Source organism: Meles meles, chromosome 13 (genome assembly GCF_922984935.1).
Source record: "Meles meles chromosome 13, mMelMel3.1 paternal haplotype, whole genome shotgun sequence".
NCBI lineage: Eukaryota > Metazoa > Chordata > Mammalia > Carnivora > Mustelidae > Meles > Meles meles.
In genome coordinates, this window is record NC_060078.1 from 59,821,809 (window position 1) to 59,849,769 (window position 27,961).

Below are 27,961 nucleotides of genomic sequence, written 5' to 3' on the forward strand. Positions count from 1 at the left end.
ATGTAGTGTCCCTGAGCCAGATCTGGAGCAGCGTAAACCACCAGGAAAAGGCAAGGCGTGGAGGAAGGAGAGAGAATCTGCAACTAGGTCAATTGTGGTCTTTGGCCTTCGTCGCCTATACCCCCAGAATCATAAAAATAAGACATTTATTTGATGCCTGCTGGCCTGTCCTAGCTGGTTCTCTGGCTCCCTGTCACTGGTCCCCTGCCTCTCCTTCCTGGGGCTCTGGGCCCTCTCCCTGGCCCACACTGAGTTCCCAGGCTTCTTTCTGCCCTTAGAGACCCCTCCCACTCCCTGGTCCTCCGCTGGACCCTCAGAGCCTGGGGGAGACACAGCTCGACGCCTTCCCTCCCTCTTTTGCCAGGCCTCCTCACCCCGTTATTAATTGCTGTGTTGACCTGCAGGATTGATTGGCGGCCCCGCAGGAAGAGGCTGAGAAGGCCTTGGCCTCGGAGCAGCCTCGGCGGAGGGCAGAGGGAGGAGGGGGAGGTGCTGGCTGGAGATGGGTCCTGAGCGCCTATCTCAGCCCAGCCTGGGACACAGCTGTTTGCCCAGACACCCTTCTCCATCCACACCCCCACACACCTTCCACACACCCTTACAACACTCTCAGGCGATCCCCTCACCAAGAGATGTTCAGCCCCCAAGGAGACCCATCAGAAATTCTCTTTAATTGATTTAGAAATGGAAAGAGGCTTCCTCCCTCCATTAGTCAGTTTCTTCAATCTGTTCGTTAGCCGCGGGTCTAGACCTCACCGCCGGTCCAGACACGACGGAGAAAACTACTGGGACCCGGGCTTTTTTCTGTCCAAGATTTACTTCGCCTCTCCCCCCTCCCCCCCCCCCCCAGGAACAGTTACAGGAAGTTAAGAAATAATCCTGGATGCAGTGACCTTTAGAGTCTCAAATCAAAGCACTTTTTCCAGGAAGAGCCCTTGTGCTGGCTCCTGAGGGATTTGGTGCAGCCCTTTTGTTTCAAGTTCGGGAAGTGGACGGCTCTGTACCGCGGAGGGTGGAGGGCGGAGGCTTGCAGCCTCCTGGGGCTGGGGTCTAACCCTACAGCGGAGACCCTCCCTCCACCCCCCACTCCGCCCCCCCCCCTCCCGTCTGCTTAAACTTCGCGCGCGCGCACAGACACGCGCGCACGCGCGCGTAGACACACACACACACTCTCTCTCTCTCTCTCTCACGGCCCCCACAGCCACAGCAACACCCCTTGCCCCGACCCCAGGCCACAGGCCCATGGGCCAGGCACCCGAACAGGAGCGAGCCCCCAGACGTCCCGGCTCTGGGCTGGGTTGGGCGGAGGTGTCAGGAGAGCCGGTCCCCAGAGAGCCCCTTATGCTTTGGTTCTCTCCCAGTCTCTATCAGCCCCACTCTTTTCCCTTCTCCCCTCCGCTCAGGTCCTTTGTCTCCAGCCACTTCGCGGCGCCCAGCAGCTTGTCCCCCGCCTTGGCGGCCCTGCCCTGCGCTTCCCTGCGTTAGGTTGGCGGGGCTCCCCCTGCCTTACCAGCTCCCGGCTCTGGCGCGTTCTCCGCCTGCTCCTCGCATCCATACAGCTGCTGGGAGAGGAGGAAGGGAGGGCGGGCGCGCCGCGGATGGATCCGACAGAGTAGATTTGGTGCTTGCTCGCAAGTCCGGCAAAACTCAGCCGGGGTGCTCCCGCCCCTCTCTAACTATTCCTCTGCGCTGCGGAGCCGCGCGCCCGCGTTTGGCCCCTTCCTTTCCTTGCACGTCGGCTGTGGCTCCTTCGCTCACCGCTGGCCTGTCCAGCATCTGCAGTCGCGCTCTCCCCGCTGCCCTGCACGCCGCTCCCTTTCGGCTGCCCCCCAGCTAGCTCCCGCCTGCCCCCTTCCTCTGCAGCCCCCTACATCTCGGTGGCGGTAGCGGGGAGCCCCGGGGCGGTCCGGGGCCCGCCCGTACTGTCTCTCCCTCCACCACGGCCAGGTTCGGCTGCGGGCTCCAGGCCAGGCTGAGAGGGGGGTGTTAATCATTACTTCCCCCCCACCCCCCCCTCCTCCGGCACAGCCTCACTCGCGCTCTCTCACCCGGGCTTGGGGAGGAAGGGAAGAGGTGTTGGCGGGCTGGGGACCCCGGCTTCGTCCAAACCAGCCTCTTCGGGCCTTCTAGAGACAGGTGTCTTCTCCGTTCCCTCAGCACCCTTTTCGTGTCCCTTTTCTTCCCCTCCTCTCTCCCCGCCTTCCAGGACTCCCCTTTAGCAGGCCTCTCCCCACGGTCTCAGCTCCGCTCCGGTTTTGGCAGGTTGACGGAAGGTCCTGGGAGGACCAACTTTCTTTGTTTGGAACCAGACTGGACGGGATTTCCTTTCCCACGTCTCAGTGAATCGTCCAGCCGCTTCCCAACGGTTTTGGCAGACTGGCCCGAGGGGGACCGCGCCTGAGGCTGCAATTAACCTGGCTGTTGGTGGGGGGGGGGTGGTGCGGTAGGACTTTAACGGGTCCTCTAGCATCTGCGCTGAGGCAGCGTGGTGAGGGTACAGGAAGAAGTGAGAATGGAGTGTCAGGAAAGACAGAGGGCAGAGTGGTAAACATGGACAGGGTGTGGTATAGTCAATGGAAGGAGGAAAAATCCTGAAAGGAGGGAACACAGGAAGGGAGGCAGCAAGGAATCCTCTTGTTTCCTTTACAGGATAGAAGTTGGATGGAAAGCACCACCCCTTGGCTTGCCTAACCAGCTCAGATCCCTCCTTCCCTTTGGGGAAGGGTAAACGCTCAGAAAGCTGAGCACTTTACTCCTTAACCAACCACAGAAATGTTTTGTTTTCAAAGTGCTTTGGTCCATGGAGTAGGCAAGACAGGTAATCATCCCTATTTTACAGGTAAGAAAACTGAGGCCCAAAGAGGGAAAGGGACTGAATGTGGTGGCTGCTGCTGCTTCTGGGTTGTGGGGTGAGTGACCCCTTTAGCTGTGCAAGTCCATGATTGTCTGGGTGGGGGTGTGTGGGACAGGCTGTATGCAGGTCTGAGCTGGGAGCATCACAGCCTCTGTACGCCTCTTGCCTCCCACCCTCCAGCTTGTTTTCGGTAACACAGGGCCCTCCACTCCTACCCTGTAGACCTACTGGCCAGTTTCTCCTGGCTTGACAATTTTTTCAGCTCCCCAGTCGGGTGGCCCACCGGCGGCCGCCACCTGGCAGGCCCGTGCCGCTAAGAGGCCGCTTTGGTGGCCAAGTGGCTTGCATTGTCGTTTTCCCTTCAAGGGGCTGCGAAGGGCCGGGCAGGTCGCTGGGACCTCTGGCGAGGAGCAGCCGGGTTCAAGGGGGAGGGGCCGGCGAGGATAAAGGCGCAGCACGTGCGCCGGGCCTCCACAGGACCAACAGACCGAGCGGGCGGGGCCAGCCGGGAGGCACCCTCCCTCAACCCCGGCTTCACGCAGGGAGCCCAAATATTGGGAACAAAAGCGGGAAAAGAAGACTGAGAGACGAGGGAGGGAGGGAGCAAGGGAGGGAGCGAGGAAGCAGAAATTAGGGGGTCTTAGATGAAAAAAAAAAAGAAAGTAGCTTTAGGGGGAATGTGCCGTGGAGTGTGAAATTGCAGCCCATGGTGCTCCATATTGTACCAGAAGCTCTTCCAAAAAAAAAAAAAAAAAAAAAAGCCATCCTCCAACGTGACCAGAGGGCTAGGAGGAAGGGGGAGGGGCGGGGAGAAAATGGGGAGGGGGAGGGGAGAGGGCCGGGCGGGAGCGGGTCAGGCCTAGCTGGAGAGGGGGCCGGTTTGCGCGCCGGAGGCCTAGGATCTGGTCGCGGAGAGTGGCGCCCCGGGCTGCGCCATGGTCCCACACTTGGATTGTCAGCGAACTTTTTTTCTCTTTGCTTTTTTCTTGTTTTTTTTCTGGTGCCAGTGGCGGTGACTTCCAAAACCGGGACTAATTCAGAAAAGGAGCTCCGCTGCGAAGCTGCTACTTTGCTCTACCTTACTCTCTTCCCTCCTTCGTTTCTGCTTCTCTTCCCTTCAGACTAGTTTTCTCCCCCCTTGGTTCTAAACAGCTTTTTTTTTCCCCCCTGAACTTTAATGCGTTTAATTTGGTCCGCGCTGTGGGGAGCATTTCCTAGGGAGATACATTTAATTTCGGAATTTCTAATCCCCTCCCTCAGAGGCCTGGCCCTGGCTCCCTTTGCCGCTCCCCAGGAGGTGGAAGGAGTGGAAGGAGGAGGACAAACCCAGGCCAAGGGGGAGGGGCCGGCTGGGAAGCTCCCCGGCTGCCCCCAGCCCCCTAGGGCCCAGCTGCCAGCCCAAACTGCTCCAGGTTGGGGTGGAGGGGCACTGAGGGGTGAGTCTGGGCTCTGGATCAGGGCTCTGCCTACAGCCAAGAGGTAACTACCCCTCTGCCTTTCCTCACCCTGACAGGAAGAGCTGGGCCAGGGAATGGGAAACCAGAAAAGGAGCAGAAGGGTGGAGAAGAGAGCTGGTGTACATGGGGGAAGCGGATAGGGTCTCCATGAGCACTTCACTTCATGCACAATCTGTCCAGAAACGCATCTGGTAGCTCGGAGCACTAGTCACGCTCAGCTTGGGATGCCTGTGCGTTTGTTCACTTGGGGTGCGGGGGAGGAAGTCAAGCGGGGGGTCCTGTTTCTCCCACACCTACACCCCGCGGGAACAGGCCCTGGACAGCGAGAGTCAGGCCAGCTGCAATTCAGCCGCCAGAAAGGAGGCAAGGGCTGGGGCAGTGGGAGAGCCTGGCAGGGAAGGGAGCGGAGAAGGCGAAGGAACGGAGATCCACAAGGAAGATTTATTGGGCAGATCAGATGCACAGAGGCGGCTAATGAAGCAAATCCCGAGATGGGTATCAGAGCAACTCCCCAAAAGTTTATTTGCCTTTAAATTTCCGCAGGGAGGCGGGCGCCTTGTTTGAAGTGTAAATGCCCCTAGGTTGGGGGGTGGAAGGGCCGCTTTGAAAACACCAGAGAGAAAAGGTTCATTTAGAGGCAGACGGGAAAGGCAACCAACCCTGACAGGTCGGAGCCCGGGTTGTGTTTGGGGTTGGGTTGTTTTCTTTATTTCTCTTTTTTTTCCTCTTTCCTCTACTTTCTTCTTCCCTTTTCCCCTTTCTTGCCTTTTTTTTTTTTTTTTCTCCTCTACTAGACTCTATAGAAGAAGAATGGGAAGAACAGGAAAGGAAGCATCAGAGGGAGAGGCCAGTGCCTGGAGAGAGATCTATAGGCCAGCTCCGGAGCCATAGGAGAAGGAAGAGCCTTGGCTAAAAGCATTTCTAATCATCAGGGATCATTGCTCTTTAACTTTCTAGACCCAGGAATGGGCTGGAGCTGAGGAGGAAGCTGCCAGGGGCTGGACTGGAGGGAGGATGAGTGTCCAACTAGTGCAGTGCTGGAGAAGGGGTCCCAGGACGTGGGGGTGACCAGGGTGGGAGTGATTCTGGGACTTCAGAGGCCACCTGGGAAGTGGACTGTCACGGAAGGGTCTTCACTCCTTGGGGGGTACATGGGAAAGATAGGTGTGCGAGTATAACTTGTAGCACACTTTGTGCATTAAGTTCCCCAAGTCCCCTTTCACAAAATGTGACATCCCTCTTGCCCAATACATGGAAATGCCTGTTGTCTGCATCCACACTTCTTCATAGTACGTGCAACATAGAGATATGTCTAGCTGGGTCTGGAAAAATCAATGAGTCTATGTGTGTGTGTGGGGGGGGTTCTGTCTACAGTCTTATTCCTCCTGTAGTTCAGACTCCCCAAGACTTAACTTTCTGGACCAATGTAGGGAAACCTGGGGGCAAAGGGCTCCTTGAGTTCTGAGCTCCTTTCAGTAAGGATCCTTCCCCTGTGCCTGTCCCTCCACCCAATCTTGGTTAATTACCTTCTTGAAGGACGCCCAAGGCTGTACCAGGTAATACCACCTGAAAGCTCCTTTCTCCCAAGCCTGGGAGCCTTTCCCTGAGGCTGCCGGGACTGTGTTTTCCTTTTTTTCTCACTCCCCACACAAAGTTAGTGCGTGTACGTGGGGTTGGGAGGCCAAAGCAAACCCGGGAGCGCCATCTGCAGGTCTCTAGAGGAAGAGACTGACCTTCGGGGCTAGACCCTGCGCCTTCACCCTCCAGCCCAAGGGAACCAGCCTCGCCGCCCAAGGGAAGAGGGAGTGAGGGTTGGGAGGGAGGGGGCTGGAGGGAAGTTTGTTTGTTTTTTTGTTTTTCCCTCCCAAAAGTTACTCCGCAGGTGGATTAAGCAGATTAGGCTCAGGAGGATCCAGGAAGGGGGAGGGCAAATGTCCAGCTGAGTCAGCCCCCTAAGGAGTGGGTGGTTCAGAATCCTGTAGGACTGAGCCTGGCTGGATCCCCGGTCGGAGGAGTAAGAGCATTCTGAACATATCCCCGCCCCTCCCCCAGGATGCAATAGGCCCAGTAGAAGTCTCCTGGCTGAGTGGGGCGGTGGGTCCCCCAGCCTAGCGGCTGCCTGGGCACTGGCCACCGGAACAGCCTTGTGAGGCTGCGGCTCTTTCGCGGGCGCCAGGGTCTGCAGTCAGGGGCCAGAGGCGCCCCAAGACCGAGCAGCAAGAGCCCAGCGCGGGCTTCCCTGAGCCGCCCTTTCGCAGACCCAGGGAAGGGGGGGGGGGGAGGGAGGGAAGGAGGGAGAGAGAGTTAAAACATCAGCTGAAGTGCCAAGATGATTTATGAGACGAGGGAAAATATTTCATAAAGATCTCCCGGATATTCTGTACTTAACCAGTTAAGAGACAAAGGGCTTCTGCCTGGTGCGTACGAGCGGACCCGAGCGAGTGCGGACGAGGGCTGCGGAGGCTGGGCCAGCGGCTCCAGCAAAAGCAGGGCCGGGCCGAGCGCGCTGTGCCTCCTGCGTAGCTCGGGATCCGTCAAGCTGGCAGCGGGCGGCGCTCAGCCTCGTTCGCAGCCTCTTCTCCCCAGCCGGGGAGAGCAAACCTCGGCTCCCGCGTCCTCTGCCTCCAGCGACCAGTCGCTCTGTACTGTCTCCCTCCCCAGGCCCTTCTCCCAGGCCACCCAAGGGTCCAGAAGCCAAGTCCCTGGCTCTCCCACTGTCCGCTGGGTCCCACTGAGGCAGGTGGGTCCTCGCTGGAGGTCTTCAGCTCCATCCTAAACAGAGCGTTCTGGGCTACCCAGACTCTGATGGCCAAGGGGACGAGGGAAGCCCTTCGCGCAGCCGCGCATGGAATGAGAGAGGACAAACTGCCGGGCACTGTGCCCCGGAATGAGAATTGGGGGTGCGTGGGTGGGGAGGCACCTCAGGAGGGAAAGGCGAAAGGGAAGGACCAGAGAGAGGAAGGAAGACTCAGGAAGGAACGGAAGGGAACTCAGAGCTGAGAGGAGGGGGGTTAAGACTAGGGATGCGGACTGGGCTCGGGGCCGCGTGGCCCACGCGGGCACTGGCCGGTGGATGGCAGGGCTGGGTGAGTTGGGACTGTGAGCCTGGCTTCCGAGAGCGGCGCGCTCCGCGGCACTAGGTCCTTGCCTGAATATTCATTAGACTGGCCGCTCTTTATCCTTATCTAACGTTTATCTTATCGGCGAGTTTCGTTTCTCAGCGTAGTTTTAATCCCGGGCTCCCCTTTCCCCTCCCCCTGGCCCGCTACCCTCCCTCCCTCTTCCATCGCCCGCTGCTTCCTCCCTCCCTCCCGTTTCCCCCTCCCCTACCCTCCCCTCGCCGGCACCGGAGTGACAGGCGCGGGGCCCTCCTCGCCGAAGCTCGGGGCTCCGGCGCTGGCGAATCACAGAGTGGTGGAATCTATTGCCTTTGTCTGACAAGTCATCCATCTCCCAGCGCGGGGAGGGGGAGGGGGTCTGGAGGGGGCTTTGCAGCTTTTAGAGAGACACACACCGGGAGCGGAGGCTCCAGTCTCCGGCCGAGTCTTCTCGCAGCCGCAACCCACCTGGGGCCAGCCCAGTGCTGCCGGCGCTGCTCGGCTCCCTCCCTCCCTCCCGGCCTTTCGGCCGCCGCGGCGTGCGCCTGCCTTTTCCGGGGGCGGGGGCCCGGCTCGCGCTCTCCCCTCCCGGAGGCGTCCGCTCGGACATCCCGAGGATTGCTACTTCTCTGCCAACTTCGCCAACTCACCGGCACTTGGAGCGGCCCGGCTCCCCGCCCGGCGCCCTCGGGCCGCCCCAGCTCCTCGCCCTCTCCGACCGCCGCCTCTTGGATGACCGGGTTCCAGGGGAGTGAGCGAGCCACCTCCCCCCGCCCAGCCTCAGCCGTGGCCTCAGCTGCCGCGCGCGCCATGCGCCCCCAGATCCCCCTGGCTCGGCCCGCCGCCCCGGGGCGGCTCTGCTGACCGCCCAGCCCCGCGCCCCGACGGTGGGAAGTTGTGGTCGCTGCGGTTGCAAGCTCGGATCCGCCCAGGAAGCGTCCCCGCGGGGAGCTCACCGCGGCGTCCCCCGCCCGCCCCGCGGCAGCCGGGCGCCCGCTCACCTCGCCCCCCTCCCCAACGTCCCTCCCTTTTCTCCTCAAGTCCTGAAGTTGAGTTTGAGAGGCGACACGGCGGCGGCGGCCGCGCTGCTCCCGCTCCTCTGCCTCCCCATGGATATGCACTGCAAAGCAGACCCCTTCTCCGCGATGCACCGTGAGTACCGGCGCCCGGCTCCTGTCCCAGCTCGGGGCTTCCCGTCCTAACCCTCTCACGTCCTGTCCCGGCGCTGCCCTGGCCCCCTGCACTCAGGTCCCATCTTGGAGACTGCGCTGGCTTCTCCAGACCCCCCATTTCGTTCTTCCTCTTCCCCTCATTTTCCAGCGTTTCTAAAGCCTCCAGTTTCCCTCTTCTGCCTTATGTCACCAATACTTATCCCTCTACCTGCCTTCCTACTTTCCCTGGTGCCCATCACCTGTCTTCCTTTCTTCCACCTGCTCCTTCTGAGGTCATCAATCCACAGCCCCCGGCCCTGGCTCTAGCCATCCCACTCCCTGGTCACCCTCTTGCCCTGGGCTGGGAGACTAATTGGCAGGCAGTTTTAGAGGGGTTTGTGTTGTGTTGTTTTCTCTGTTCTCTCCCTCTCCCTCTCTCCCTCTCACCCCTCTCTCTCTCTCTCCCATCCTCCTCCACCCTCCGTTCATCTCTACCTTTCTCAAACTTAAGAGTGTACTTGTCCAGGAGGAGACTCCTAGCACTGGCAGCTTCAGTGTCAGGACAATCAGGCAGAAGAGTGTGGGGGTGGGGTGCCCCCAACTGACCCTCAGCTCCCAGCATCTCAGGCCCTGGCAGTCTAGCCAGGGTTTCTTGTGAGCTGGCTGTGATCGTTCCTCTTCTTTTCTTTCCTCCCTCCTTCTCCTCTCCTTCTTCCCCTTCTTTTCTCCTTGAGTTGGGAGGCTGAGACCAGCGGGACATGGTGGTCATCTTTCTCCACCTCTCCCTGAGAGATGTTCTAAAAACAAAGAGGGGTTCCAAGGAGAAATCGAAGTCAGGAAGAGATGGAGTAGAGAAGCCTGCCAGGCGGCCCCTGGGCAGAGCCAAGCTCTGCTTGCAGTTCTGGAAGCTCTTTGCTGGCCTCCCACTCCATGGTGAAGACAGTCCAGTCAGTGACCTGGCCAGTGGGTAGTCAAAGAGGGGGGAAATGAGGGGGAAAGAACAAAAGGAAGGCAAACGCCCAAGCTGGGGAGAAAGGAAAGAGAAATTTTGAAAAGGTGGAAGAAAATAAAAGAAAACAGAAAGGATGTTATCCAGGAAAGAGAAGAGGAGAAAAAATGAAAAAAGAAGAAAAGAGGAAATTATTTTAAGAAATTTGAATTTATCTAATTCATGTCCTATGTCTTTAGCTTGGAGAACAATTCAGAGATTTTTTTTTGGCAGTCTTTTTTTTTTTTTTTTAGATAAATCGATTCTAAATAGAAAACTTCTCCTCTGTAGATTAATAATTGAGGATGATTTGTAACTTTTCACAGGGAAACTTTTTTAGCCCTGGCTTGGATGGGTGCTCCAGAAAAGAGAGCCAAGGAGGAAGACCTCTGTTTTTCTCTAAGCTTATAATTAGCATTACAGGGGGGAGCTTTAAAAAAAATACTCCTGGGGTAAAATATATTTTCCTAAATAATTTCCAAGTACAGGTAATCCGAGTCAGGGGCCTCGGGACGCCGCTGGTCTCCACCAGCTGAGCCAGAAATTCTGTCTCCTTTTCCGAGCGAGTGGAACCGGGTCCTCTCGCCGTCTTCACCCAACCCGCCGGCCTCCCTGCCAGGCCGCCTCTGCACTCGCTCTTTGGCCGATTCTGCCGGGGATCTGCCGAGTCCCAGCCGCCCACTGGGTGTCACTTTGAAACCCAAAAGGGGGCAAGGCGAGCTGAAGGTGGTCGGAGGAAGGGAGAGAGCGCGGCGCGGGCGGCCGGGCCAGCAATCAGCCGCAGCCCGAGTCCGCGCCGGCGGCAGTGGCGCATTCCAGGCCTGACTGAGCTACGGCTTCCGGCCCGCGGCCCTGGACTCCTGTCGGGCCCCTTCCCATCCCCTTCCCTTAGATTGGGGACGAGGGGCCGGGCCCGGAGCCCGGGGGAGGCTGAATTATTCATCTTTAATCTGCCCGCAGCTGCCGCCTTTTCATACCGGTAACGCGAGTTCTCCCGGGGCCTAAATTATTGATGATCGGGGTTTGGAGGGAAGGGAGGGGTGAGGAATGGGGCTAGAGGTAGGGAGAGTAGCGGGAATGAGAGGCAAAAACAAGAGGTTCTAGCCTCTCCCAGCCTGCAGATCAGAAGCCTCTCCCCAGGGGTTTCACCAGCCCTTGCTCTCAGTACCCCCAGAAGGGGAAGGGAAAGAAATGAGCGGAACGCAGATGTTCCCGCTTTCTCCGAAAGTCGCCTGAGGCCAGCAGGAACCGGTCTGTAGGTTTCCGGCCAAGTCAGGCCTGCCACTAGAACTCTGCGCTTGGATTGCTCAGGAACTGCGGCTCTGGGTGCAGGATTTCTGGACTGCTGTAGGCCAGGGAGAATGGGGCCCCGCGCAGCGTCCTCGGGCCTGATATCCGGTGACCACTTTGGCTCCGAGGTTGGAGGACCCCGCGGGAGACCCGGTGCCCTCCTCCTGGCCAGGAGAGCAAATGCCCTTGCTTCACGGTGTCCTGGGAGGTTGCCGAGATCTAAGAGGTCAGAGGGACGGGAGCTGGCTCCGGCTGGCAGCACAGGGTGTCCTGTGAGCCCTCAGCCTGTCTAGGAGACCTGTACCGTGCTACCTAGGTGAGGCAGTGGGTTCCAAGCCTGGCTCTGGGCGGCAGGCAGACAAGCCCCGGCAGCCTGCATTCTCTGGCTGCTGCCCATGGGAGGCCCGCGCGGCAACCGGCTGCCTCCCGGGCTCTGAGCACGGACACCGGACCGCTGCGTCTTCAGCCTTTTGTCCTCCACCTGGCTTTCTTTGAACTTTAGACGCTAGGGATTCAAGTGGGAAATATGGCCTCCAAATATCTAAAGATAAAAAACATAAAGGAAAGGAAAAATCCCGATCGAAAGCCAGAATAAAACAAAAACAAAAACTCAGGGAAGGAGGCAGGAACACCAATTCTGATTAAAAATAGATACAAGAGGTAGGGAGCAAAAGGAGGGAGTCAGACATTTAGCCCCCCTCTCTGCTCAGAGCCCTTTTGTATTGAGTCAATCGGTCCCACACACACCCCCACCAAGTTATCTGCCTCCAAGCCCTAACACACACCAATGACTCCCCCTTGCTTGCGGCTCAGGCGGGATCCCGCTTGGCCCTGCTTCTGCTCTCTGCTCCGCCCTTCTTTTCCTCTCCTACATTCTTTCCTGCTGGCATTAATTCCCCCCTGCCCTCTTCTCACCCTGTTTCTCCATTCCTTCCCTCACTTTCTCCCTTGAGAGTTGCTGGTCTTAGAGCCCTGTTCTTCCCTGCTCTCTGCCCTGCGTCTGCGTTTCCACGTCTCTACGGCCCGTGGGTTTCAATCCCCAATTGCCCTGCGTTGCTCGGCAGCCGCGGACCTCCGTTCTGCCGCGCGTCCCAGATCATGCCCCTCCGCCCTGCCTGCTCCCTTCGCATGTCCTGGGCCTCGGACCCTGACTAATGGCTGGTCCCTGCTGTGTGTGGGGTGTTGTGTTTTTTTCTTGTCTCTCCCCAGCAGGGCACGGGGGTGTGAACCAGCTCGGGGGGGTGTTTGTGAACGGCCGGCCCCTGCCCGACGTGGTGAGGCAGCGCATCGTGGAGCTGGCCCACCAGGGGGTGCGGCCTTGCGACATATCCCGGCAGCTGCGGGTCAGCCACGGCTGTGTCAGCAAAATCCTGGGCAGGTGAGGGCCTCAGAGCCGCCCCTGGGAGAAGCCTCCTCAGCTGGAGGCCCTGGGTCTCCAGACCAAGGACTTGGCTCAAAGTCCAGGACGCCAGTGGGAGACGGGGTATCTGGATACTGGGGGGAACCTAGAGAGCTGCTCCTTTTGGAGAGGGTACTCAGGTGGTGGCCACGGGCACAGGAGTAAGGGTGGAGAAGGGTCACTCAGCTCCTGCCCAGCTTTAGGGTTGGTTCTTGAGAAGAGGCTGCTGGATCCCAGACTTCAGACAGGGAGGGATTCCTCTCCAAGCAGAGTTCATGCAGACTGGGGGGCTTAGAGGAACAGGGTGGGGAGTATAAATGCGTCCCCAAGAGGAAAGTAAAAATCAGCCCTGGGGAGAGGACAGGAGGGTCCTGGCTCTCACCAGGGCTCAGTGCTCAGTAGGAAAGGGCTGCAGGTGGGGGCCTCAGCCCTGGTGGGCCTGGAGGCCTGGAATCGTGCTGTTCCTCCTGTTCTTTCCAAATAAAAGGCCAGGCTTTCAAACTCCCAGGGGCACCTATCCCCGCCGGTGTGCTCTGCTCTCAGTCCCGGCATGACTGTCTTCCTGGAGGGAGTGTCCCTCTCCTCCTCCCCCTCCTCCTGCGGTCCGTCCCTCGCCCCAGCCAAGCGCACCCCTGGAAGCTGGCTCAGCCGCGCGCCGAGTCTTTTCCCTTCACTCTGCCTCGGGTGGGAGCGAGGCTCCACCGCCCTGAAGCCTGCAGCCTCCCTGCCCCCTGCCACGGCCCGTTCTCGCTGACCCCGCCGGCCTTCCCGGCGCAGGTACTATGAGACCGGCAGCATCAAGCCCGGAGTGATTGGAGGCTCCAAGCCCAAAGTGGCGACGCCCAAAGTGGTGGACAAGATTGCTGAATACAAGCGACAGAACCCCACCATGTTCGCCTGGGAGATCCGAGACCGGCTCCTGGCTGAGGGCATCTGCGACAATGACACTGTGCCCAGCGTCTCTTCCATCAACAGGTGAGCAAACCAGCCCCGACTACAGGGCGGGACTCCAGCTTCCAGCTCCTGCCCATCAGGGCGTCTCCCAGCTTGTGGTCTCTGTTCTTTCCCCCCCGTCCCTGCCTTTGCTCCAGGTTCTCAGCCCCCCCCCCCCCCCAAGCCCTGAAGTCCTTCGGGCAGGGAGAAGAGACCTGGGAGGCAGAGAGACAGACAGACAGACAGAGCTGTCTCTAGCTCAGGGCTGGGTATTCCCTGCCAGGCTTCTCCCGCGGGCGTCCTGGAAATGAATCCAAGTGTTTGTGGTAATTAAGACTCCAAGATTACGTGCCTCGGTATCTAGAGACAATCACAGCCTACAGCCGAAGCCTTTAAAATGACCAGTGTCTATTCATCGCTTCCAAACAGACTTCCCTTTCTAAAGGCATGCTCCCTTCCCCAGGGGCAGCCGCCTGTCCTGGCTTCCCCACTCTCCCTGCCAACTCCCACAAAGCTTGCCTCCCAGGAGCCCAGGCCTTGCTAGCCAGCTCCGCACAGATTTCCGGCCTATAAACACAAGTGTCCAGGCCTGAGAGCAAACACCAGCCACCAGCCAGCAATTGGCAGGGAGCAGAGGAGCTGGACAAGGAGTGGGACACCAGGCAGGCAGGGAGAGCTCTAGACCCCCAGGCTCCACTTTGGGATGTGTAGGGCTAGGGAGAGATCTGCACAGTGACAGGCTCAGGCACATGGGCCGACATAGGCTGGAGTTGAGCAAGGTAGCCTCCCACTCCCCAAGCCACTCCAGCCTGCTCTCTGGGACAGTACGCATGGACGCTCCATGTGCGTATGCACCATGCCGGTGTGCAAATTGGGCCCGTGTCAGCTAGAGCAGGCACAAGGAGCAGTAGGATGCAGGGACCCAGGATGGCTTCAGCATCGCAGAACTGTACTATCTGACATCAGCAGAGACCTTGTACAAGTTCCAGACAGCTTGGCCAACCTTCCAACCCCTGCCCCCCCCCCCATTTTAGGGCAGATTCCCAAGTGAGAAGAAGGCTGAGGGTTTCATACCCTTGTTATTCTTTGTATTCTTCATAGACTCATTATCAGGACAACTAATAATTCAGATGGTGCCTTTTTCTGAAACTGGCATCACGTATCAAGTTTCTTTTTTTTTTAATATTTTGCAAATGATATGGAATTATCCCAAATCATCCTGAAAACAGCAGGTAAAATTAGCTACTAGAATGTACCTTGGCTAAAGAAGATTCCCTCTGCCACACTCGTGCTGTAACGTACTGCGAGGCGACCCCAGAAATTATCCCAGTGTGTGCCATCTGTATTAAAATGGTTATTCAGTTATGAACAGGGTAACATAATACTGATCAGCTAATTATACACCCTCCGAAAACCCTCCAGCTCCCCGGGCCTGGCTCGCTAGGTACTGAAAGCCTAGCGGTTTGACATTCAGGCACCTTCGAAGGAGCTGGATTAAGACTCTGGGTGGTTTGGGAGAGGAATGTGTCTTTTGCATTTAAAAGCCAGAGGAGGCTTGGAAGTTCCCGGGCTGGGGCAGGATGGGAGGTTAGGAAAGGGCAGGGGACAAAGCATTTGTTTTCTGAGCCATCTGGAGACTCAGCCTCTTGGCTGTCTGCTGGTCCTGGGAGCGAGCTGGAACAGAGATCTGCCTGATGAGGAACGATGTTGATGGGACTGGGCGCTGGGGTCCTGGGGGACATTCCAGAGAAATGCTTGTCGTCAGTGGTAGGATTTGCAAGGCTTTGGAGGACCCCAAGACATGCACAGTTAAGGCAGTCTGTTTTTCTTGATGGCTGGAGGACTGGAGCCATCAAGGCACTTATGGAGCCAGCATCCCTTGCCTCCCCCCCCCCCCCCCACTGTCTAGAACTCTGTCCTTCCTCTCCCCAACATACACCTTCACTGGCTCAGATGTTTTGGGGACCTGGCTCATGCAGGAGTTTGGGAAGGCTCATTCTGAAAAGCCACAGAAAGCAGGGAACAGGTGACCCCAGGATTGATCTCAGAAGCCTGGGGGTGGACTACCCAGCCCTGGGTGAGTAGGGAGTAGTAGGAAAAGAACGGCCTCAGCTTGGTAATGATGACAGCTGTGGAATCTGCTCGTCATGTGGAACCCCACCACCTGAGGGGCACCGAGGCTTCCTTTGGGTGTGTAGAAATGGCCCTCCGTGGGCAGGTGTTGCTGGAGATGGAGAGGGAGTGGGAGGAGAAGAACAGGGAAGCCACTGGCAGCATGGGCAGCCAGCCCTGGGTCTGTGACTAGGCTTGCCGGCTTGCTTTGCCGACAAGGAGCAGTCAAGGTATTCTTGATTTCGCTCTGGGACAGAATCCGCCCCCCCCCCCCCCCCCCCCCCCGTCGTTCCAGTTTGGGAAAGAATTCTGAGGGCTTCCCCATGTGCCGTGAGTTGGGGCTGGAGGGATGTGTCTAGGCCAGCATGTCCTCGGCTTCGTCCCTGTGGGTGCTTGGCTCTGAAGGGGGAAAGGTTTATCTGAGATTTGTAGTTTTACCCTGAAGCCTGATAAAGGTGGGATGTTTCTGTCAGCGTTGGTGATTTCAGAACTTTGTAAATTTTTACTCACTATAGGAAGGGCCTGGAGATTTTCCTCTGTGCAGGAATTGTGGCACCTTGGGGTGATTCTTGAGTATAGGGCCTTACTGTTGGTGAGATGCCCACTTGTCTTTGGTACTTTTAACCATTGTGAGTAAGTGTGTGTGTGTGTGCCAGTGGCTGGCAAGAAAGGAAGTCCACACACGCTCACCCACCTGAGCCAAATTATGAGGGTTTTTTTTTTTTTTTCATCTTCTCTTCCCAAAACGGATGCTGTTGCCACACTTGAAATATGCTGTTATGGTTATAAATGAAATTGCCTTTCATGCCTTAACATTGGTTTTGGTTTTCTCTGATCCTGTTGTGATAAAGGCTTGGACATTCCATCCACGTACTCCACTGGCAAATCCTCAGAGAAATACCTCTCTGAGTCAGCGGAGTGGGTCAGGGATGCCTCCCAAATGCACTCCTGCCCCCAGAGATCACTGTCGAACATCCAGAGGGATGACTGGATTGCTTAGTCTGTGGAATTTCTGTGACTCAGTCTCAATATTGGGTTACTGACCACTAAGCATGGAGTTGCCCGCCCCTCAGCTTATATGCCGTCCCTGTAGAGGACCGAGGTTTATAAACAGGTGATTTGAGACTGAAACCTGGTGTGGGAAATGGCCGGGGGCGGGGTGGGAAGAGATCGAGGGAGATCCATGCTCCTGAAGGGGGAAAAAGTCACCCAGTTGGGGCGCCTGGGTGGCTCAGTGGATAAGCCGCTACCCTCGGCTCAGGTCATGATCTCAGGGTCCTGGGATCGAGCCCCACATCCGGCTCTCTGCTCTGCAGGGAGCCTGCTTCCTCCTCTCTCTGCCTGCCTCTCTGCCTACTTGTAATCTCTCTCTCTGTCAAATAAATAAATAAAATCTTTAAAAAAAAAAAAAAGTCACCCAGTTATGTCACAGAGCAACTGACCAGGCCTGAAGGGATTTCCTGTTTATATGCCAGTGTCCTCTGATTTGGCTGTTGCTGTGGGCAGAGATTAGAGTTCCTTTGAAAGAATTAGTACAAACTCCAGGTAGAGAGAGTCTAGGGTTACCAAGGATCCCCCGAGGGTGAGCTCTTAGAATGAGCCAACAGAAAGGCCGTTGCTCTCTTAACTTTTCCAGCCTGCCCTACACTCCTGGGATCAGGGCCTTTCCTGCCCCTAGATCTTTGGAGTGGACCCTTCCAGAGTCAGTTTCTCACTGATCACCTGCTACCCACGTGCTCCCTCAGCCTGTTTGGCTCGAAGCGAGCATGTTCATTGTCCCAGCGGTGACAACACTGGCTTCCCGGCTGCAGCCCCGGTGTCGGGCAAGGATTCCATCCTGTGTCATTCGTGGGCCTCATCAGAGGTCTGGCAGTGGGGTGACAGTGGCGGGTCAGCTGTTCGTTTGAAGGCCTATCCAAAGAAGCTGGGAATGATGAAGAGATGGTCAGGGCCGGAGTTTGCATCTCTTTCTCTGAAACTCAGTTTCTAGAACATTGCACATTTGACTCTTAGACTCTTAGACCTGGCTTGGCATGAATCTGGGCCAGAAGGGTGGCTTTACCTGCCACATCTCCATGTTTTTGTAGCTGTTGGGCTGTTGGTCTCGTGGCAAAGAGCCAAGGCAAGTTGGTGGGCTAAGAAGGAGGCTCTGTCCTCAGAGGAGGAGGAGAAATAAGGACAGAGAACTTGCCTTGTGTGGCCCGGGGCCTACCAGACAGGGGGCCACAAAGAGCAAACAGATGCACCAGATTCTGTCTGAGGAGGCTTGCTCACCCGTCCTTCCCCAGAGAGGGCTCTCCTGCTGCCGAGATCACCCATCACTAGACTAACATGGGAACTGGGTACGACTGTTGATCTTACTTCTTCAAATGAGCTGGAGCTGTCCTCTTGAAAAGCCATTTTTAAAAAAAAGATTTTACTTATTTATTTGACACAGAGAGAGAGACAGTGGGAGAGGGAACAGAAGCACAGGGAGTGGGAGAGGGAGAAGCAGGCTTCCCGCTGAGCCGGGAGCCCAATGTGGGGCTCGATCCCGGGACCCTGAGATCATGACCCGAGCCAAAGGCAGATGCCCAAAAACTGAGCCACCCAGGCACCCCTTGAAAAGCCATTTTTGTTTTCTTAGTTACAAGAGAGGGAGACTCCTCCTAACTAACTAACTAGTGTCCCAACTATTTTGAGAACTCAATAAAACAATCACATCAAATATGAAGAGGCATAAATCTTGTGTCTGCACAGGTAACCTACTCAATTGCTTTTATTATCGTTCAGGCTGCCTCCATTTATTACCGTCCACAGCCTGGGCAAAGAAGGTTGCATGGAGGGTGGTCTCCGGGTGCAGTCCTCCACCCCGAGAGGCAACGATCAGCCCGTAGAGCCAGGGATTTCGATGGGAGCTCAGGAAAGGCCCATCTGTCTGCATGAAAACCAATCAATAATTCTGTAACCAGAACCCTTGTCACAGGGAAATGGACAACACAGCAGTTCAATACAGGGGCCACAGGGGGAATTAGCCAGGGGAGATGGGGCCGGGCAGGAGCAGCCCCTGGAGAAGGGAGACAGGGTGCCCAGAGCAGGGAGGGTTGGGGAGGGAGCAGAGCTATGTGTATATCAGCAGAAGGGGCCAGTTCCTGTGCAGAGTAGATCCAGGGACTGGATCTAGCGTCGGAAGTTGGTGTGGGAGGCAACAGTCGGGAAACGGGCTTATTCCGGTGTCTGCGAGAGAGTGTGGTTGTATATGGGATGGTATGTGCTTGTAGACCAGAACATCACAGCTTCCAGAGAAAGAGGAGACTTGGTAGTAACTGGTGCAGAAGATGAATGCCACCCCTCCCCCCGCAAACCCCACCAAGAGCCTGAACTTTGAAGAGGGGCTTGTTAGGAACCCGCAGGGGATAGGAGACCTCCTTCCCCAGCTTGTCCGCAGGACTGATGAAGGAACACCCTAAGCCAAGGGCTCCATTTTCTGCTCCCAGCTTCCTAAATCTCCAGCTCTGTGATTTCCTCTCTTAGTTCTCAGCTTTGTCCTCAGTCCCTCCTTGTTGCTACCTGGAGTTGGAGGTCTCATAGTAAGAGGAAATGATGTCTATATATTTCTTTTTCACTTCCTGTTCTTTCTTTTTTAGAGATTTATTTATTTATTTATTTGAGAGAGAGATCGTGCCAGAGACCGTGCAGTGGGAGGAGCAGAGGGAGAAGAATCCCAAGCAGACACCCTGCAGACCCCAGAGTGAAGGGGGGTGGGTTTCGATGTCACGACTCTCAGATCAGGACCTGAGCTGAAATCAAGCTTACCTGACTGAGCCCTTCAGGTGCCCCTTCACTTCCTGTTCTTTAAAAGAGTGCAGTGAGGGGCGCCTGGGTGGCTCAGTGGGTTAAAGCCTCTGCCTTTCGCTCAGGTCATGATCCCAGGGTCCTGGGATCAAGCCCCGCGTCGGGCTCTCTGCTTGGCGGGGAGCCTGCTTCCTCCTCGCTCTCTCTCTCTGATCTTTATCTGTCAAATAAATAAAATCTTAAAAAAAAAAAAAAAAAAGAGTGCAGTGAAGGCTTCCAACCTGGCCAGCCACCTCTCTGAATCCCTGCTGTTTCTCCGCACACCCCACGCCAGGTGTCCAGAGTTCAGATTCTTGCAAGCGAAGCAGTTACAGGTGCACCTGGCCATGTGGGTGAGTCCAGAAAAGGGAAAGAGGACCCTGACATATCTGAGGCGTGGGAAACAGTAACACACAACCAATGCCCGTATCCCAAGTGAAATAAACAGATGGGAAATGAAATCTACCAGTAAACCATGGCGTTGAAAGTTTTCCTCCCATGGAAACTGTTGTTTGGGTGCTGGCAAGGTGCAGCCTGAACATGGTTCACAATGGTTTCTAGGCACAGAGGTTGACATTGTCATCGTGTATGGCTATGTGTGTGTGTGCTCTTTGGCAAAAAGGCTCCGAGGCCAAGAGGAAAGAGAGGAAGTTCTAAAGGATGTGTCCTGCAGTCACAGACAAAGGCTGGACACCTTGTCCTTGGCCCATCAGGTCAATCAGTGAGGCAGTCTTTGGGCCAGTGGGTGATAGTAGGGCTCAGCTGAAGATTCTTTGTTTCATAATTTGGGCAAACTGAAGTCAAATTTTCCTTCAATCTTGTTTACGCTGTAATACTCCACGGTCCTTTTAGGCCCCCCCACCCCCAAAAGGGGCCTGGCTACAGTGATGTCACCTTCGTACTGGAGAGGTGTGAGATCAGCTTCCCATCTTCACTTAGACACTCACTTTGTCCCAGCCCAGTCGGCAAGACTAGTTAGGGACCAACTGTATACACAACTAAAAAAATGCTCTTCCCAGTGGGTCTCTTTCCTGTACGTTCTGGCGCCAAGACCCACCAAAGGATATAGGTTCCCCCCCGGCAGGAGGCATGACAGCAGCATGGGAACACAGTCATTGGCAGAGCTCTCCCAGGGGCCAGGCCCTGGGCCCAGCTGCCATGTCCTCCCCCAGGAACCCAGGAGCTGGGGAAATAAGGAAGAGGCTCTGTGTAAGAGACACGTAACTGGGGATTGGAGAGGCCTTGGAGACCAGGCAGGACATGAAGGCACAGGCAGATGCCTCGGGCTCCGGGAGCTGTTGGAAGTGGGAAAGAAGAGGAGAGTGACGGGGCACTGAGGAGAAGGAGCAGGGACCCGTGCCATCCCCCGCAGGTAGGAGAAGAAGGTATAGAGAAGGGAAGAGGGAGACGGGAGAGGCCATGGAGCCAGGCTCCTCTTGTAGGTCATTCTCAGCAACCACAAAACAAACAAACAAATGAAAAACCCAAACAAACAAACAAAAACAACGGACTCTTTCTTTTGGTTGTTGAGAGAGAATATAAGAAGATATTTTGTGTGTTTCATGTGAGAGTGTGAGAAACCGAGAGTTGGCGTTCTAGAGGGATCAGGTTGATTGTAGGGATGTGAAGGGAGGAAAGTGGGGCTGCAGGAGCTGGGATGGAGCCGGTGAGAGCTGGACCGCAGGGCTGGAATATGCGGGCCCAGCCTAGAGGCAGGAAGATTTGGGTTTTGAAAATTCCTCGATGGATGAAAACATGGCTTCAGGCCTGATTCAGTCCTGGGACCCCGGTCTGCAACCCCAGGGCTGTGTCACCAGACTTGGCTTCTCTTCCCTGTTTCAGACCAGAGCTCGAACTGTGCAGCAGCGGGGGTGGGGGGAATGTTCCCAGAGCCCCTTAGTCCAGGAGCCCCTGAGGAAGGTAAGTGGGGAGGGGAGAGTCCACGCTCTACGGTGAGGGCAAGGGAGGGTGAGGCACGAGTAGGAGGGGAGGGTGGAAGTCAGAAGGAGGGCTGAAGAGTGAGAAAGGAGGTGGGGAGGCTGAGGAGTGAAAGGGGAGGCCCCGGGGCTGGCCTGGCTGGATGAGAATGGAGCGCATGGCCAGAGTACAAAGCAGGGAGCTCTGGAAGCTTGAAAAGGTGGTTGGATCCCGTGCGTATCCACCAAGGGTCTCTCGTGGTGCTTGGAGGTGGTCAGAGGGAGCCTGAGCTCCAGGCAGCTGGTAGACCAGGCTGAGGGGGACTTCAGGGAACTCAGAAGGTGGTAAAAGAAAAGGGAGGCCAACCAGGAAGGACAAAGGGGTTAGGACATAGGAAGTCGCAGGAGCCGGGGCTCGTGGCCATCTACACCACGAGGCAGACTGCTGTGGTTGTCGGGTCACTGCAATGTAGTCACTGCAGCCTGGTCCCCAGCAGAGGGGACAGTCGGAGAGAGGCCGAGAGGGAGGGAGGTCCTCACTTCATAGGTGGTCCAGATTCGAGGCCCTGTACCCTGGAGCCTCCAGCCACTCTGCCCTGGACTTCCTCCTTTGCCTGCCTTCAGCCCTGCCCATACTGCTCTGCAGTGAGCTCCCCCTGCAGCCATTTGGGGTTGGAGGAAGCCAGAGGGACGCTACAAGTGCTGCCTGGCAGGAGAAGCAGAAAGGCCATAAGACAGGGCAGCAGGCTACGAGGGGAACTGTTCCTACCCGGTAGGTGCAGTAAGGTCAAGAAATCAGAGAGGAAGGGCTCAGAGGTTGGGGAGAGAAGGAAGGAGGGCAGGGAGGGAGGATGGGATTGGCTGCAGGGTTGGAGCCCCTGAGGCGGCCTTCCCCTGCCCTGATGCTCCCTCCCGGCCGCAGGGTCTTTGCTGGACTGGTGGAGGAAGCTGCAGGAAACCAGCAGCCTTGCAGGAAGTATCTCGCTCGACAGGCCAAAGAGATGGTCAGGGAGGAGACCCTGCTTTTACCTCTTGTGACTTTCTATCCTCATTTGAGAGGGCGAGATGGTGCCTGGCTGTGTGTCAGACGGAGAGAAGTTGGTGACCCTGCGTCGAGGGCCTCCGTGTGGCTCTGTTTTGGAAAGAGCCTGTGAACTTTGGAAAGGGCGTGTGCTATCTATCTAGCTGAATCCAGCGTTCGTGTCCTGGGAAGCTGTCTAAATGGTCCTGGTATTCCAGGGAGCGCTTAAAAGGAGTCAGTCTTATCAAACAGAGGGCTAGTGGTTTGCTGTTCACAGAGTTTCTGGCTGAAGGGATTGTTTGGTCTCAGAATGAGAGTCTCTGCCATCGCGTGGGCGACCTGTCTATTTGGGACGTTAGCAAATGTTCTCTGGCAAGCGTGGGTTGAATGGATGATAGATCTCCCGATGGGCTGACGAGTGGGGGTCCGGTCAGGTGCAAAGGGTCCCGACACACTTAGTCTATGTGCACACATGTGTGCATTTTCTCTGCTAGAGGTGAGGGTGTAGAGTAGCACATAATGGCCAGGCCGTGGGTGTGTGATACGCCTACCAGGAGTCCTGGTAGCAGCCATGGTTTGTGTCTGTCAAGGTCCTCAAAGGGAGTGTGCGTGTAGGTGGTGACGCAGGTCAAGCTGATTATCCCCTTTTATCATCTGCAGAGAGGACACTTCCCCTCCCAACCCCCATCACTTACCTTTTTCCTTCCTCTCTCCTCCTCCTCAGGGTAGCTGGTTTGGGTTAGGGGGCCAATCTCTGCAGACTCTAACTAAAGAGGGAAGAGAATTTGAGAAGATAAGGAAGGCTGTCCTTCCTCTGGGGACCAACAGAGGTTTAATGTTCCCCTACTCCACTCGGCTTCTCTAGGGAGCTCACACCAGGGTAGGCAGCCTTCCCATAGACTGGGACTGTGTGGCCTCTGGGAGAGCCAGAGGAAATGAGGTATTCCTTGAGGTCAAGACTCGGGTTCCCTTCCCAGTCACCATGGGTCTGGGTGGAGGGAGAGTCTAATGGAACCCCTGACGAGAGAGATTGAGAGAGAGAGAGAGAGAGAGAAGGGGTAGAAGAGAGATGGTCTAAGCCAGGAAGAGGGAACTGTGAGCCAGAGGTCACTGCCATGGGCCAGCTCTAGCTCAAACCTGTTCTTTGGGTCACAGAAGTGGACTGAGTATGTGTGTTGGGAAGGGAAGTCTTTTTTTTTTTTTTTTTTAGGGAAGAGGCTCTGAAACTTTTGGCCAGTCTGCTGGGCTGAGCACTCAGCTCTTTGCAGAGGGTACAGCCCTGGTTCGATCCAGTTCCCCCTAGAAATAGTGGCCCCCCTCACTCTCACACACCCTGTCCTCCAGCCTCAGCAAGTACACATTGGCCTCTTCCCCTCCCTCACCTCCCCTTAACTTGGCCCTGAGGATCAGGTAGTTCCTGGCCCCAGGGAGGCCGCCCAGAGACTCCTTAGGAGATGACCTCCCAGGGTGGGTACAAAAAAAGTTGAGAGAAATTCATTTCATGGCCAGTGGCTGCTCAGAAAAGGCGATTCCAGCACACGAATGTGATAAATGTTAACTGAGCATTAATCGCATTAAAGAGGGCCCTATAAACTTTTCATTTCTAATTAAATTCGTCCAGTGATGCTGCCCAAGCGAGTACTCTGGGCCTTTGTTTATGTGGAAAATTAAAATGCAAATACAATGGAATTTATTTCCAGGAGTGGAGTGATGGGCTGGCCCCTCTGGCTACTGGCCTCCAGGCCTCTCGGGCCAGGTAACTGCTTCTTTGGATGTGCCAACACCCCCCAAACCCCTTGGGACACATTGTGGTAAGAAGGGAGAGGACAGAGTTCAAGGTCAAATAGAGTTAGAGATGAGGAGAGGATGTGGGGAAAATTGAAAAGAGGAAGAAAAAAGACAGTAGATGACCCCGAAATCTAAGAAGGCGTTGCCCTGCCCCCCTTCCTCTGCCCACTGCCAACTCACGGCTCTAAGAGGAGAGATCTCCCAGATCTGGCTTGTGAGTCCTGTCACCACAAGCCTCTACTGCAGCTCGGGGATGAAGGGTGTGCATGGGAGGGGAAATTTGGAGGAATCAGCCCTGCGAGGCATAGGTGGACCTCCTCCTAAAAGAACTAAGTGGTCACCCGTAGGGAGGGCCCTAGATTTATCTCCAGCCATTTGAGGGGCAGCTGCTGTCCACACCGTGGTTTCACCGAGCTCTTCCTACCAGTGCCAGCAGCATTGACGCAGGGCAGCAGAGCCGAGAGGCACACTCTGGGGGCACCGCGCAGGCACACCCGCACGCATGCGGCCTTCTCATGTGTGCGGACAGCCAGTCACTCACGGGAGTAAACAAATGTCCCCTGCACAGAGTCCTTCAATGCCGTGATGCCTTTGATAAAAAGCAGTAACCCCAAACGCTGCTGAATAGAACGATCTAAAGTTCCTATTTACCAACACATAAATTAAGTCGAGTGGAGAGAAAACACGGGTCAGAAAAATCATGTGAGTAGATCAGTGGAGACACTGAGGGATCACCGCGCTGCTGTATGGATAAGGAAGCTGTAAACAGCATTAAAAAGGAGAGAGGGAAAGAAAATGGAAGTGGAGCCATGATAAAAAGCAGAGCACTAAATCACACACGGGGGTACATGTACAAAGTCACAAACCAGATTTACGCCAAGCGTTGCAAGATCTACAGCTTGGTCGGACCGCACGTGGAGATACTCTGTGCCCGGGTGCGCGGGCGTCCACAAAGTGGATGAGGCCGTGTCAGTATGAAGGGAGTGGATTTGGCCGTAACCTGGGCCCTCCCTGTCAGACCAGTGAGACTGACCCCTCAGCTCCACGGTGCAGGGATCTGATGGGGCCGGCTTTGCAGACAGCCGAGGAAACAGCCTTAGGGGGTCTTTAACGGTCTTCGAGCCCATGAATCTTTGTGAGCCAGACCCACGTTCCAATGGATGTCCAAGGCTGCAACCCATCCCCAGATGGAGTCTGCTTGACTAGTTTTGGTAGAGAGCTTGCTTTAGTCTCTTTTATTCTGGGTCACTCTCCTCCTTTTCAGCGTTGACTTGTGTCTCTTAGAAATGCATGCGCACTTGCTGACAAACAGGTAAATGTGACAAGTCCCAAACATCTGGACGAAAACCCAACCTGTAGGAAGTCCTCTGTGAGGGTTGTCAATAAGAAGCCAAATATCTGGCGATTTAGAGACATCTGCCTAATTGATCAGATTTCTTAGTTCTTATCCAGGCATCGACACTCATTTTCATTTCACTGGTGTTGCATTTCATTGGGAAACACCTGTTTGCAGAGGAAAATAGTCTAGGTGACAAAGTGTCATGGTTAGAAAGCATCTTTGATGCATTTGGGTCTGGTTTCTCGCTTACAAGGAGTCGGGTCTGGACTTGAGAGGCAGGTGGAGAGTTGGTGTTTAGAGAATTTGGTACCTGAACAAGCATAGCTGGTGGGCGCTCTCCCTGGAAAGCTGGTTGGGAGGGCAGATCACTTCGTTCAGATGAGGGTAAGCTGTCCGGTAGGCCTGGCTCCCGTAATGGAATCCACGGGGCCATCTTCAAGGAGAGTATTGGGTTCTTAGGAGGAATGGTCTTTCATTCATTTATACTTTAATCTGTCCATTCAGAAAACCTTTGCTGAGCACCTGCTATTTGCCAGGCTGTTCATACAAACCTTTGTAACCCAGATAATGTAAGAAAGTGGGCTCTGGGAGCGATGGCTGGAGTTCGAGTCAACTTCCCTACTGATTGGCTATGTGGTTTTAGGTAAATCTCCTCTCCTCTCTGGACCTCTGTTTCTTCACACATCTAACATGGGGCCCACCATACAGCTCTCTCGTAGGTTCTTGGGAGGGTTACCGGAGTTAATCCACACACCTCGGCACTGCACCCAGCACCTAGCAAGTGTTCGATACATGTGAGTTGTTATTACGGCGGTCATAGTCACCAAATGATCTTGCTCTCTGTCCGCATCAACGTGCGTGACTTCTGGCTTGTGTGTGCACAAACAGTGACCTCTTTTAAATAAACAAGCTTGAGCTGAAAGGATATTCTGTGAACAGACATGTGTATCGTGAATGCCAGTGAGAATTATGGTCCACTACGAGCCCAGCCGGATTTAGGAAAGGGCCTGTTCTATGTGTGTGCAGGGAAAAAAAAGCCCACGATGAGTCAGTTATCTGACCACTGGACAGAATTAATCAAGTAATTGCCCCCTTTGTCCTCGTTGGTGGAGACCCCAGCCTCTATGGTTGTGTGTGTGTGTGTGTGTGTGTATAAACTTCCTATCCCTGCACACTCCTACTAGCTTACTAGTGGTTGAGGAGTTGAAGGTTGGCATTTTCTGGGCTTCATGACATTTTCATGGGTTGTGGTGCTTTGCATTTTGTCATTTTTTTAAAAAAGATAAAGTGAAACAGTCATGAAAAAAAAATCCTTATTTTATGGGTTTGAAGGGTTCCTCTGATTCTTAAATGCCATAGAGGGAAGAGACGGAAGGTAAACAGAAAGAGGAAGGGAAGAGAGGAGAAAAAGTAAAGGTAAGATAAAGGAAAAAGAGAGAGGAGAGGGGAGTAAGCCAGTATTTGACAAGCACAAACCAACCTGTCTACTCTTGTCCCACATCCGTGTATATTTCAGGGAAGCATGGGAGGTTGATAATCATTGCAGTTATTTTTGTTGTTAAGAGCTAGAAGATTTTAAGGAGCAAATTCAGGAGAAAAATTTCACTTTGGGCTTAGTGTATTAAACTGCAATAGCTCACAGTAACTGGACAAGTACAAATTCTACTTACTCTGCACACAATAGGAACAAAGATGAAAACCAAAGTTTTCCAAACTCACAATGATGTGCTCTGGCTCCCCATCTTTTTTTTTTTTTTTAAAGATTTTTTGTTTACTTATTTGACAGAGAGAGATCACAAGTAGGCAGAGAGGCAGGCAGAGAGAGAGGGAAGCAGGCTTGCTGCTGCGGCTCCCCATCTTTATGGGAAGGTCCATGGACGGAACCCAGCACCCAGTCCCATTCTTGCCTATAGCTCTCCCTGCCCCTTTGGCCTGGGTAGGTAACCAAGTTCAGCTCAATGGACTTTCGTAAGATCCACACCCAAATGCCTTCATATTCACTGATCTAATTCCTTTCTTACCCCTTCCTTATTTCCCAACTTGACCCCTGGATTTCATTATCCCGTATTTATACCTATTGCCTGACCAACGTTCTGATTTTTTAAATTAGAAAGGAAATCTTTTACATGAGCTAAATTTGGATCCTCAGAACTCAATTATCTTTGGATTTTTTTTTTCATAACTGTAAAATGTTTAAGGGCCACCATTTTCCTTTCTGCCTCTTCGTCCTCACAGGGCTGGATGCAGCCTTGGTCTGGAGACGGGCAGTGGTGACATCTGTCGTGTCCCAGCTCCTGCCCCTGTCCAAATGGACCAGAGGGCCAAGGAGGAAAGTAGCTCCTCTCCCCATGCTACCTGACTGCAGTTTTTGCACTTCTCTGCTTAAACCACTCACATACCTTCACTCATCTTAGGGTTTTATGGATATTAGCACACATGTGGATGTGCTTGTACACATGCATAGGCAAATCTTATGGCTCCTTTACTTGGTAAGCCCTTATATTCATAATAATAGTAGCTAACAAGTGCTTACTATAGCAGAAATCATTATAAGCATGTCGCATGTATTAATTGATTTAAGCCTCGTAAACAACCCCATAGGGCTTTACAGGATTGTTTGTAGATGAGGTAACTGGAGTACAGTGACGTTAAATAACTTACTCAGGTCACAGGCTAAGTAGCAGAACTAGGATTTGAACCCAGGCAATACTGGTTCAAAAACCCATGGGCTCCTCCACCACTCCCTACTTCCTATTACTTTTCCATCAGAGGAAGGGCAGGTATCTACGGTCTCTTGTGGGG

The 27,961-nt window shown here is 54.9% G+C and overlaps 1 protein-coding gene across 6 annotated transcripts in view; it reads left to right on the top strand.

The window, feature by feature from the left end:
* PAX2 (paired box 2) overlaps positions 1 to 27,961 on the top strand; it is a 90,596-nt gene that overhangs the window by 2,834 nt on the left and 59,801 nt on the right. For 4 of the 6 annotated variants that reach the window (XM_046026151.1, XM_046026152.1, XM_046026147.1 and 1 more), the window contains exons 2-4: positions 8,451 to 8,561; positions 12,048 to 12,216; positions 13,015 to 13,212. In XM_046026151.1, the coding sequence (XP_045882107.1) occupies positions 8,519 to 8,561; positions 12,048 to 12,216; positions 13,015 to 13,212 (410 nt within the window). In that variant the 5' untranslated portion in view covers positions 8,451 to 8,518. The remainder of the gene's footprint in view (positions 1 to 8,450; positions 8,562 to 12,047; positions 12,217 to 13,014; positions 13,213 to 27,961) is intronic. The other 2 variants (XM_046026148.1, XM_046026150.1) reach the window with 1 other exon arrangement.